General features: G+C 36.1%; 1 protein-coding gene across 3 annotated transcripts in view; it reads right to left on the minus strand.

The window, feature by feature from the left end:
- Positions 1–7,223: 7,223 nt before the first annotated feature.
- Positions 7,224–12,772, minus strand: part of FAM3C (FAM3 metabolism regulating signaling molecule C) — a 46,351-nt gene continuing 40,802 nt past the window's right edge. For all 3 annotated transcript variants that reach the window (XM_032761578.2, XM_032761579.2, XM_058426242.1), the window contains exons 9-10: positions 8,351–8,477; positions 7,224–7,763 (exon numbers count right to left, since the gene is read on the minus strand). In XM_032761578.2, the coding sequence (XP_032617469.1) occupies positions 7,674–7,763; positions 8,351–8,477 (217 nt within the window). In that variant the 3' untranslated portion in view covers positions 7,224–7,673. The remainder of the gene's footprint in view (positions 7,764–8,350; positions 8,478–12,772) is intronic.

The following is a 12,772-nucleotide window of genomic DNA, read 5'->3' on the forward strand; positions in this document are numbered from 1 at the left end:
GTTGTTTAGGAGACAGCTTTTGGTATCATATGGAGCTCACAACAGACAAAGCAAGCCCCGAACACTGTGGATTATGTATGTGGGTTCGAAGTGCTTTGATTTGTTTAAATACCTTGCATAATGTTAAAGGGCGAAGGGAGGTGCTCCAGTGGATTATTTTTCAATTTAGGAGTTCAACTTCCTTGTAAATTTGGAACTGCCTAATAAAGGCAATGGTAAGAGGCAATGATTCATCCTGAAACGAAGTCAAGAAAAACATACTAAATGATATTATCTGTAGCATCTGGATCAGGAAGTTGAATAATTAAGGCATTTTCCTGATAATGGTACTGACACAACATTAACAACACGTTAATTCTTTTTAATATAAACAACTGCATTATTTCTTTATTCACAATTTGGATGATAGTCATTTTGTTTTGTATTTTAAGAGACTGATAATTATATTAAAAATAACAATAAAATTTTAATTTTACACATTAGATGCTGTGACCTTATGTTTTGACAGCTTTAAAACCATGTGATATGCACAGTAAGTATTTTAAAACACACTTTAATTTTCTCCAGGACTGTTAGTACTAATATGATATTTGTTTGTACTTAGTTTAAAAGGTGGAAACAGAAAAGCCTCTCATCAAAATATTTATTTCTAGGCAATTTGGTGAGTTGCTCATCCTTTTTGCATCACCTCCCAAAGGTCATCAAAGATTGAGAAATTCAACTCACTGTTTAGAGGCAGGTAGTGATCTGAAACACTGATTACCTTAGGTGATTTGAGGGAAGAAAAATTTGAATCCTGTCTCCAGAAACCTCCTCAAGACAAGCCCTTCTTAAAGAAAGTTGGCTAAGATGTCTCCTTTTTAAAATTAATTTAAATTTTACTATCGACCAGATGTGATAAATCATGACATTTCTTGGGGGGCAAGATGATGACACATGGCACAGCATGACAAGGGACACAGTGATACACAAGGAAAGGACTAATTTACTTTGAAGGAATAAATAATATTAGCAAATACTTCCATAGCACTTAGTATATACCTGTATTAGTCTAAGTAAAAAATACATAGAGAGATACATATAAAAATTCAATCTTCACAACAAGCTCGTAAAGTAGGTACATTATTGTGGTTTTCGTTTTACAGCTGAGGAAACTGAGACACACAGTAAGTTCCCAGCCCAAGGTCACACAGAATGAACTGGCTTCAATGTCTGTGCCCTTAACCACCACATTGTTATTGTGCTTCTCACAGTATCAGAACTGTCAGACTGTGTTTACAAACATATGCCATTTAAAGAGTTTAGGGGATTTGTGAATGTAATGAAAGTTACAGGATGTTCTTCATGGTTTGGTTATATAAACTTGGTTGAAAAGTAGGGAGCGAAGTGATGGGAGAGCTGAGATCTTAGAATTTACTATGAAATAAAATTAAAATATACTGCCTCTTGATCACTAAGCCCAAAGTGACTTACGCTGACTTCTATTTTAGATTGCAATGTGGCTTACAGTTGGATTGTGCAAGAATCTAACAACCATTCCAAAAGAAAATAACTAGGGGTAAAGATCAAACTAATTTAGTGTGACATAAAATAAATACTTACATCTTTTTTATTGTTGTGCTTACAGCCAAATGTTACATAAGGTGTTATTTTTAATAGATGGATTAAAATTTACTATTTGTAATGGTTTACACTCATATCCAAAGGAAAACCACTAGAAGTGGTTTGCGCCAGATTAAAACCTTTTGAAACAAAATCATACTAGCAAAAGCAGCCTCTCCCATGTGGTTGTAAAGTAATAAAGGAGAATCAAGTCAACACAAACTAAAGTTTCATGTGTGACTTTATAATTTGCAGAGTAAGTAAAAGCATCTGATTCGTGTGAACTGGAAAGGCAGAAAGGGCGGTGGCTGAGGGCTGCCTTTGTCCCTGTCAGATGGCCATTCAGAACCATCAGGGTAGCTCTACTCCAGAGGCCAAGAAGCCTTTCCCTCTACATTTTAGTAACCACCTGACACCCATGATCATGGCCCACATTTACTTGGCCCTGTTTAGCCAAGAAGAAAGGGCAGATCGTTGTTGCCCCTAGTTACTTTTTGGTGAAAGAAATATCACCAAATATACCAGTACATTTAAATACACCTCGAATTCTCTGGAAACCAACGAAAGGTGTAGATATACAAAATGGAAATCAATAACTACCTATGTATTGCCAGTACATAATCCTTACTTTCTCTTAGTCCTATCCACCATCATTGTTTTATCTCAAACTCCCTGGCAAACAAGGCTCTATGCAAGGCAAGAAATAACATAGGGCACAATAGCAAAATGGGAAACCTGAAGAAGTGAATGGGATAAATCCTCTCTAACATGTCCCCTATTTAATGGGTACAGGAACTTTGCAAACTGAAAGATAAATTTCAATTCTCAGTGTGAGAAATTATTTCCTTCACCGGCTTAAAGTTGTTTTGCTTTCCCCAAACACCCAATTCATCATTTTTTGAGAAACTATACTTTAAAATACAGGAATGATTTCAAAATTTCACTTGCCATGTTTCCTGTAACTGTGCCCATATCCAACACACCCAGTGCTTTAAAACCACAGTATTTCCAGACTATTTCCATAATATAATTTTAACACCCTTTTGTAAGGTCTTAACAGTTCCACAAGAATTAGCTGTCAATATCATTCTTGGTCAAAAGTTTCAGATTTCCAGAGGTCTAGGAATGAGCTCACTTACCTTAAACCTTAAGTCCTTTCCCTAAGGGAGAACAGGAAGCCATTTGGGGCAGGCTGCACTCCCCAGGTAAGAAGGAGGCAGGACTTAAGGCCCAGTTCTTGCTCATTCCTTACACCTAAGGAAATCCTCACCAATTGACTCTCCCACTTCTACTCACTGAAAACCACAACTCTCAGGGAACACTGCCTTCTCCACTAACCCAACATATTTCTAACCGTAGCCCAACCATCATTTGCTTTTAAATCTCTCCCCTTCTCAGAGCTTGGACTCACAATGCATTCTCCTTGGGGTTCCTTTCTGTTCCTGCCAAATAGAGCACATAATACTTCTGTAACCAGCCTTCCAAAAAGCAGAGCATACACAAGCTAAGTAGTTTTTGGAGTTGAAATTTAAAATAATTTAAGAGATTTCCATGTTAATACCAACATCCGTAAAAAATAAAAAAAAATGCAAAATTCATGTGAAGTTTTACAATCAGAGAACTTCACAGGCTCACACTGGGCTTTTCGCTAAAAGACAAGATTCCCAAGTGTAGCGTGGGCATTGGTCTCATCTGCTTTGAGGGATATACTTACGGAAAACAGAGCAATTCTTTTCAACAGGTAGATGTCCAAATCGGCCGTCTTATTCTACTGGTGATACAGGAGGCTACAATTTGGTGGGGAAGTCACTGGCCTCACTGTTGAGTTTGTTCTGTGACAGAGAGGGCCAGCTGAGTCCCAGCATCTTCCCTACCATGATCAGTATGTCACCCTGCCCCGCAGCAGGAATTGGGGTGGTGAGGTTATTAGGAGCAGGCATCAAGGTCTGCACTCTCCAGTGAGGCTCATCAACCAGCTGCTGCCACAGGAAGAGGTCAGCAAGGGCTCCCAGCCTCTTTGGCTTAAGTCACATACTTTCCCCTAAAGGCCAGACCAGCAATCAAGTAGAACCATTTAAAATGCTAGCTACCTGAAGATACACCAAAATACATGGAGATAAATTAACCATTTAAAATGCTAGCTACCTGGAGATACATAAAAGCCTGAATTCTACCTATGAAGGGGAGTTGGTGTCAATGTGTAGTAAGTGAAGAGGTAGGCAGAATATGAAAGTTAGAGGTTTGGAGGTCAAGAACCTCAGGTGAAGAAATGAATGAATCCTCTCCCATGATCTTACTGCTCAAGTCATCTAGTGGCTCCCTTCTGGCTGGGTATGATGGGATTGGAAGGCTAGAGAGGCTGACTTGTTGCATCTTCTCTTGGGCTAAAATGCCTGTTAAGACACATGGTTGATAACAGCAATATTAGCAGTTGCACTGAATGAGTACTTTGTGCCAGGCACTTTGATAGGCACCACAGACATGCTGGTATTACCCCTGTTTTACAGTTGGACATTGACTTCCTCAAAGTCCTCAAGTAGTTCACAGTGGAACAGAGATGAATTTTCAGGCAAGTCTGCACTCTTAACCACTATGCCACACTGTCTCCCCACTACAGAATTCTCTCCTCTTTAAAGGTTTTTCAGCCCCTTTTTTCCTTGGCTATCAAGTGAAGGAAATATGGGCTGACTATATGGAACATTACGAGCTTGCAGGTTATAAGTCAATTTTCCCTGACCAAAGGGAGTATCTTTTATCAATTTAGCCTCAGCTTGTTCTTTCAATATTAAATGCACCTCAGTTTACCCCAGTGGTCAGCATAACTGATGCAGAGCTCAACAGTGAAGTTAGTGATGGCAACAAGTTGTACCCGTGAACTAGTTGTACTGAGAAGACTGTCTTCCCCATGCTAACTTTGCTTATAAATTGCCATGGGACAAGCCCAAGAGAAATATCTCTTCTTTAACCTGAGAACTTCCCAGTCCCTTTTCCTTTCTGACCACTCATAGAAGAGACATCTGTTTGAAGTGTTTCCCCAGTATAGCTTCCCTCAAGGTGTTTGCCCCCTCACTGGCCTGGAGGAAGGTTCTGATGGCAGAAGAGCCTCTTAGATTCCTTGGAGGGCTTTTCCCATGCTGCCTGAAACATCCTTTGATGCTCTCTTCATGCTGTCTAGCGACAAATGACTGACACTCCCTCGCGAAGCCTGATTACTTTTCACTCCATCTAGCCTTTGATTTGACTGGAAACTCAAAAAAAAAAAAAAAAAAAGGATCACAATAAGGAGCAAGCAGAGAAAAAAGGCTTAAATTGAGGGAGTTTTGATGGAAATAGAAATTAACTAGTTATAGCACGTGATAATCAAAAATCAAGTATGTGGTAGAAACACCATTCTGAAGAGACAGAAAATCCTTTTGAGGAATGCAAAGGTGCAATCTGTTACTTTATTCTATAGCTCTAAATTTACATGGATTTATTGCTGTACAAGAGGTTGAACTAATTGAAGAGGTTTAAGTGACAAATCTTCTCCCTAATCAACACAAGCAATTTATCTCTCTCATATTCCTTTGAAAAAGTATTCTAAATGAATTTCCACTTTTAATTGCTCTACTAACTGAACACAGCACATTTTGCATTCAATTAAGGGAGAGTTTGTTGACTAAACTGAATGAAATTATAACTTTTTTGGTCAAGTTATTTATAATTTATGTAAATTTTTAAAGTATGAAGTGCAATACAGGCTAAATGAACTCAGCTTTGATCTGTCATAAAATTATAAAATAGCTGATTCACTTAAAAACAAGTCCAATACAGTAAGAACAATGATAAATTTCACATTAATCCAATTAAATTCAGGAATATAAAGACTCTGGTTCAATTTTTCTTTAATTTCCCAAATAACACTTATTTCCTGCTTTCTCTTGTTCAATTTTAACATTCATATTATAATACACTTATTCTGGGACAGCATCGGATTACAAATAAAAATATAAATCAATAAGCCCATAAGCACCATTTCAAATACTATGTCAATGTTAATTTGATTTTAATAAAGAAAATTCTTAACATTAAATGAGCACTGTTTCATGTCTAAAACCGATTTTAAAGAGGTATCTGAAAATGTAGTATAAAGTTATTGCTTTCAAGTTAAGTTGGCACAATCTATACAAGATTGAACTGAGATAAAAGGAAACCACACCAGTTACATAACCAATCTTTGTCTTCTTTTAACATTTTATATATCTGGAAAAGCTATCCTTTTACAGTCTTAATAAAAGGGCTTTTGCTGCCATCTACTTAGCTTCTTACATGTTAAGATATGTCGAGGATATTACTATTTTTAACCACAGCAACAATTTTTTTTCCAAGTTAGGCAGTATAATAAATGCTTGACAAACCTTGTGTGAGTTTTTGTGAAGTTCTGTAGGTATATTACTTTGCCAGATAATACAAAAAAAAAAAAAAAAATTCACAAAACAAAACCAAGAGTATTTATTTTCATTATTTTAAAAAACTGCAACATTTATTTCACAATCCCTGGAACTGTAAAATAACTATTCTTTTAATTTACAGAATTGATGGAAGTATTTTAAATGTCAAAATACACATGCTGAATGTGATTTAGCATATAAGCACCAAAAATCCCAAAAGTATACAAAGATTGTTTAAACATATAAGGTGCATTTATTCATGAATTACATTCAGTTTGAAGGAAGAAACAGTACTCCAAAGTTCATCAATATTCAAGAAATTATCTGAATAGCTTTCAACTTGGTTTGCAGCTAAATAACAGATACTGCTTTTAGGTTTTTTTTATACAATGCATCTAAAATTTAGGTTCGAAATTAAAGTGCTGCCTTACATAGTGAATGGCAGTTTGATCACTCAATTTATGTTCCAGTTTGAGATACTTCATACACAACATATATTTAATGCCCTGAAAACTTCTGTTCAAAAACTGACTTATTTAGTGAACATCTGAAGGTAACAAAAAAGATAGATCTTCTATATTTTTATGTAGAATTGGGTATAAAGTCATCTGGGGTCAAACACAATTATTTTTTAAATGTTATCAGTCCACCCAGTAATAAGAACTTTTGTAAATATGCCACTATAGCTTCGGGCAATAATTGCTATTATGAAGTTAGATAAACACAGGATTAATTTCTTGGTTTACAAATCAAAATTATTGTGATATTAAAGCATGCCTCCTTCCAAACCACTTGGTCAATGCTGATAACAATTAAGAAAAACATATGCTAGTATTGCTCTAAATATACTGACTTAGCTGTCCTGAACAACCTAATCAGGTTGGGGAGGGGACTTGGCCCCGTTCTCCAGTTCTGTGAAGCTGCCACCTCCAGCCTCACTCTAAATAGCTTATACAGAATCAAGTTATTCCCATATCTAACACAAATCCAGCAAGCTGTGGTCCTAAATGCCATCTACATTTATATATTTGCTTTTTTACTGTGTACATTAAGAATTTTGTTGTGCTTTTCACATATCCGATGTATGTTTTCATATTAAACATTCCTCAGTTTCTTGGGAAGGAAAGAAAAAGATCATGAAAAGAGGTACATCAGGAGAGTCGGACTGTAAAGTAACATTACACACACAACTAGCCAAATCTCTTTTTAATTTAAAAGATAATGTCATCACAAGGCAATATATAGAGGTATAAAAGAAAATAAAGTATCCACCCTAAAATCCATATTATTCCATGATATTTTCACAGCAACTAGTACATATATCAATATATTTTTCACAAACCATTCAGTTACACATTGCGTATGCTTTTAGAATTTAAAATATGTATTGCCATAGCAGTCTAAACATTGTATTTAGGGAAATGTGTGGAGACATGGTTCAGTGACTTGATCATTGTGATGACTATTTACAATGCTATCTATTTACGTTAGCAATAAATAATCCTGCTATCAAAAGAGACAATACTCATGCACACACCAAGATGGCTGCATGCTCTTAAAATATTTACACATAGCTCTGCCATTTATAGCTCTCCCATTAATAGTAAAAGTGCGCTTTCTTCAATTCTCTCCACATTTCCATCAGTCTTGCTTCTGGGGGATGCATCCTTCCATTTCTACAACTTCAGGCCATCCTTCATATTTGTTTGTATCCTTATTGTTCTTTATGTGCTATTGGAACACAGTAATAATATAGTTTAAAAAACCGTTGTAAACTGCTGATTTGAAGTAACATTTTACACATTCTCATTTCAGTAATACTCATGTCAACAATGAGTTCATTTAAATTACTGGTCAAGATATTAAATGACTGACCCTCAGGCTGTATCACATACATGGCAGACCTTCAAATAATAGCTGAAAGAATACATTGCAGATGCTTTTAAAGGATTATTTGCTAGTCAAAAACTAACATTTACATTCTACTAAGTTCTAAAATATTTCCAAACTTAACTGATTCTAAAATCCAAAGCTCAATTAAAATTCTTAATAACTAAAGCTTCCTAAAAGGCTTAAGATAGGTAATCCTATTCCAATGCATTGTCCTGTAGGAAAAAATATTCCCGTGCAGAATTTTTAAGTTTTGAAATTTAAAAGTATGATGGTTATTTCAAATAACTGATTACCAAGAATTTATGACAAATATACGATCATATTTACTATCTGCTTTATCTAATTTTCAAATAGCTGGGATGAGAAAATGTACCATAAGGTTTCACAGAATTTGTTTTTGTTAATTCTGAGTCTATGACACTAACCTGTTCAAAAGGGCTTTTTGTCTTAATGCCCTTCCCACCACAGAAGACCCAGTTGTCTCTAAAACCAAGATTAGTAATAGATGTGCTCCCCAATTCAGCAATGAGCCGCCGTGCCTCGTCATTGAGTCTTGAAGAGGGAGAGAAAGAATACAACAATAAACAGAGGGAACTGTATGCTAATACTGATTCACTAGGATATTAACACATAACATGAGACAAATTAAGACTTTAAATAACAGAACATTTCGGAAAATAATTTTTTTCACAGAGTAACATTTCTACTGGTTGATTTCTTCAGTGACAAAAGACATGAACTCCAACAATTAATTTTAAGTTTATTCTATTAAAAGGACCTTTAGGTTTTTATTTCACAACAATTCACCTTCATTTAACTTTTCAAATTACACTCATCAAATAAATAAGGGATACCAAGTTAGTAGATGCCTACCCAGACTAATCCAAGGTCTTAAGCAATCAATATTTTTATAAAATTAATAATCTTTTTGAATCTCCACTAAACCCTCTGTAAATTACATTTGACCAGAATAAAGGTAAATGCTGACAAAAATCTGTATGTTTCTAACACTATGTTTTATTTAAAAGAAAATGAATTTTGAGAACAGATACATAAATTGTACTTCAGTGATAACTGCCCAAGTGGTTACTTAATAAAAATGAAAATATTAACCACACAGCAGCTAAATGCCTACTAGCAGGAGGAGGAGCAGTGACAAAAGTCAACCACTAGGGAAACTACTAATTGAAAGACGTCACTAAAAAATTTTGTGTAAGTGATCATCCTAATGTTCAATGATTTTCTCTCCTTTATCTCTAAGGAGAAAAGAAACTCAGTGCATAAATGCTAGCTATAGAGCTTAAAAAAAGAAGAAGAAAAAATTAACTAAGGGCTACTTGTACACATATTTGGCATTGAGTCCTATATACTGCGCAAAAGACAGCTCTAACAGATCACTTAGAGAGGTTTGTTCTGCTAAAACCTGAGGCAAGGCAAGTTTGTATTTCCAAACAGCAGGAAAGTCAGTGAGGAAGGTACTTATTCATTCTGCAGTGTTCCTTCTAACATCTCATGCTACTACCAGTTAGCTCCTTTAATATCTTAGTGAAAGAAACACTACATAGAACAGTTCTCATTTAACTAAAGAAAAAGGGATACTCCTATGGTTTTTTTAAAAAAGCGTCATAAAACAGGAAAGAACTACATATATCATTAAACTTTCATGACTGATGCCAACCACATCCGTGGGGGCTGTGGAGCTGTTTTGGCCACAGCCTGGGCACTGCTGTCCACCTGGAGGAAGTTCACTAGAATCAGCAAGAAAATAAGCCATAGCCTGTGGAGTATTTAGCCTTTCAGATTCACCTCCTATATTAAGTGGTACATTTATAGCCAAGTGAACTAAAAAGAAGTGAAATGACTGTGCAGAAGAACCAATCTCAGCCTCTGTGAAGACTGTGAGGCCTTCACATGAAATCTGTGCATATGCGCTGGCTTTCCCTCCACAGTTCCTCTGCAGCTTTGTTTCCTGTGCCCATCCTTACATGAATTATCCGTCACTTTTCACTTGTTTGCTCACTTGATATAAGCAACTTTTGTGCTAGAGGGAAATGCCCCAAAATTATCACCTGAACCTTGTTTTCTTGTTTCCAAATGCTATTGGGATGCCACAGATCTAAAAGACTGTCAAATTCCACTTGCGTCATTTATCCAAATGTTCTATTTTCTAACTACCTTATAGAAGTCTACACTTGCATCATCAGCACTAGCAATGAGTTTTGCTGCTGTAACGAGAATAAATAGTATTGAAATGTGCAGAGCACAGGTAGTAGGCTCAGTGGTCAGCTAAGTGGACTGCCTCCTGCAGAGAGGCTTTGGGGTTCCATTCACATTTACATCTCAAAAAAATTATGAATTGATACCTCACAGGCCTTTAGGGCGGTTCATAAACAGCTGAAATGATGAATGTGAAGTTCACAAATGTTAAGAGATTGCTTTATACAGGAAAAACTCCCTGCAAAGTAGAAGGTTATCCAAATGCAGGTCTAGCTCCCTGCTAAAAGTAAAATCTTATCCAAGAATTTTGCATCAACTAAGAAATATGTTGAAGGGCAGTCAGGCATTCTTATTTTTGTACTCCTGAATTTCAGAAGTGACCATTATGATCTGTATGAATAAACCAAGCTGATTTACAATCAAGCCAGATATCAAGGAGAAACTTAAAGATTGAGCTTTATGTTTTAACTCCATTAATCTTATTCCTTGCTTTTCCATTAGAAGATACTGAGATCCTGTGCAGATACACATTAACATAGCAGGCCTGAGCTTAGAAAAGCCTACTAGCAAGACTGACCCTTGGGTGGTATCTGGCCACTTGGATTTGGGGAGGGCTCCTATCATTTTCAAAACTGATAAAAATGGTTCACTGTGTCTAAACTGTGGGCAAAAACAATGCAATTTATGCTGAACACTTGTTTTCTCTCTGGGAGTCTGGTATTTTGGAACAGGTTAGGCAGAGGGTGCCTACATGACCAGCCCCTAATAAAATCTCTGGGCATTGAGTCTCTAATAAGCTTCCTTGCAGACATTTCCCGTGTGTTGTCCTAATTGGTTGCTGGAAGAATTAAGCATGTCCTGTTTGACTCCACTTGAGAGAAGACTCCTTTTTCCCTCTAGACTTTGTCCCATGAACCTTTTCCCTTTGCTGATTTTCCTTTGTGTATTTTTGCTTTAACAAATTACAGCCATGAGACCTACTGGAGAATTGTCAAAACTGGGAGTGGTCTGGGGGACGTCTAACACATAGCCCTGTGTATATCTAACTACAGTTTTATAACAAGATGACTTTGTCAATGACTTCTAACACTTTCTGATCTGCCTATGTAGAATTTGGTGGATTATTTTATTATTATTTTTAGATATCTTCTATGTAACTAAGTAAAAAAAACTTTGTATTTCAAAAGTTTAAAATCATGTAACATAGCCAGTATTTAATTGAATATACAGGAAATGTCAAAATGCCCCTTTTTAAAAAAAGCCAGGGCAGCAAATATATTTTTATATAGCATAAAGGTTGGAAATACAAGCTTTTTATTCCACATAGGAGCACCCTGGGTTTGTTACATATATTTTAATCCTTACTAATGGTCTTAACTGAGTTAAAAATTTATGTCAAATAAATTATTTTAGTGAATAATTTTCTTCAAAATGAACAGAAATTATCCTGTGATAAACCAGGATAGACAGAGAACGGTATCAGGTTTTGCTAGAAGACAATCTAACGCTGCCCAGAGGCAATCTAAACTAGAAAGGGAGGAAGTGGGAACTGGACACAGGAATCTGTGGGTTCTGCCTCCATCCTTGCTGGGAAAGGAGGCACGTCGGACAGTCCTACAGCTGCACCATCAAACCAAGCCAATGCTGCCTTTCTGGAAGCACAGAAAGCAAGAAGGACAATATTAACGGCTCAATTCTGATTAATAGGGAAGAAAAAGCTGGGAAGGAGAAATATCAGAAAGTCTGGAAAAAAAATCACCATATTACCTCAGGGTGTTGAAGTGTAAGAAATGCTAACTATATAAGGCATAAATGGCGACCCAGCCTAGACTTTAAAGAGAACATATTATACAAAGTTCAGATTAGAAATTTTTATGAGGGAATACAACTCTTTAAAAACAAACAGAAAAACTCTATAATTTTCACTATATAATTGCTAACACTCTCAGAAAAAAATGGAGCATAGTTTCTAAATTAGTGCTATCATAGGAATGTTTTATGATGGGCTCAAACTTAAGAAAGGAAGTGTGCAAAAATACAAACCAAACCACATTACTAATGACAAAATTTTTAATACTACTAACCAGGAAGACTTGTAGTGCTCAGAATGAGACGAAACTCATAAAATTATTAAAAGCCACAGGAACAGCTTTTGCTACTAAGTATGAATAACAAACGGACTCACTGTTTCACGAGAATGATATATCATCAGACCAAAGCATGACTATCTTTTACAGGGAGGCAAACATTCTTTGATCAACATAAAAAGGGAATAGTAGCTCAAGAAGTCCATGTAAGTGCTCTGAAGTAAATTTAAGCCTCCAGTCCTGTAAACCCCCTCCCCCACTCCACACTTTTAGATTGTAAAGGAACTTGTTGAAATAATCATCAAGGTAGTGTCAGTTATTTTAGAAGCCTCATGGAAAATGCGAGATGCTAAGACATTATCCCAGTTTTCAAAAAAGGCAAGAAAATTTTCGAAATAATGGTCCAATAAAACTAATGTGAATTCCTACCAAAATCCTTGAAGGGATGACAAGAAGATCCTGTGAGCATTAAAAAGCAATAAGGAAAGAAAGGGAAATAAAGGGGAACTGGTGGGAAGGAGAGGGAAATAAGTAAAGCCAAGT

This window comes from Hylobates moloch, unplaced genomic scaffold (assembly GCF_009828535.3).
Source record: "Hylobates moloch isolate HMO894 unplaced genomic scaffold, HMol_V3 SCAFFOLD_1, whole genome shotgun sequence".
Classification (NCBI taxonomy): Eukaryota; Metazoa; Chordata; class Mammalia; order Primates; family Hylobatidae; genus Hylobates; species Hylobates moloch.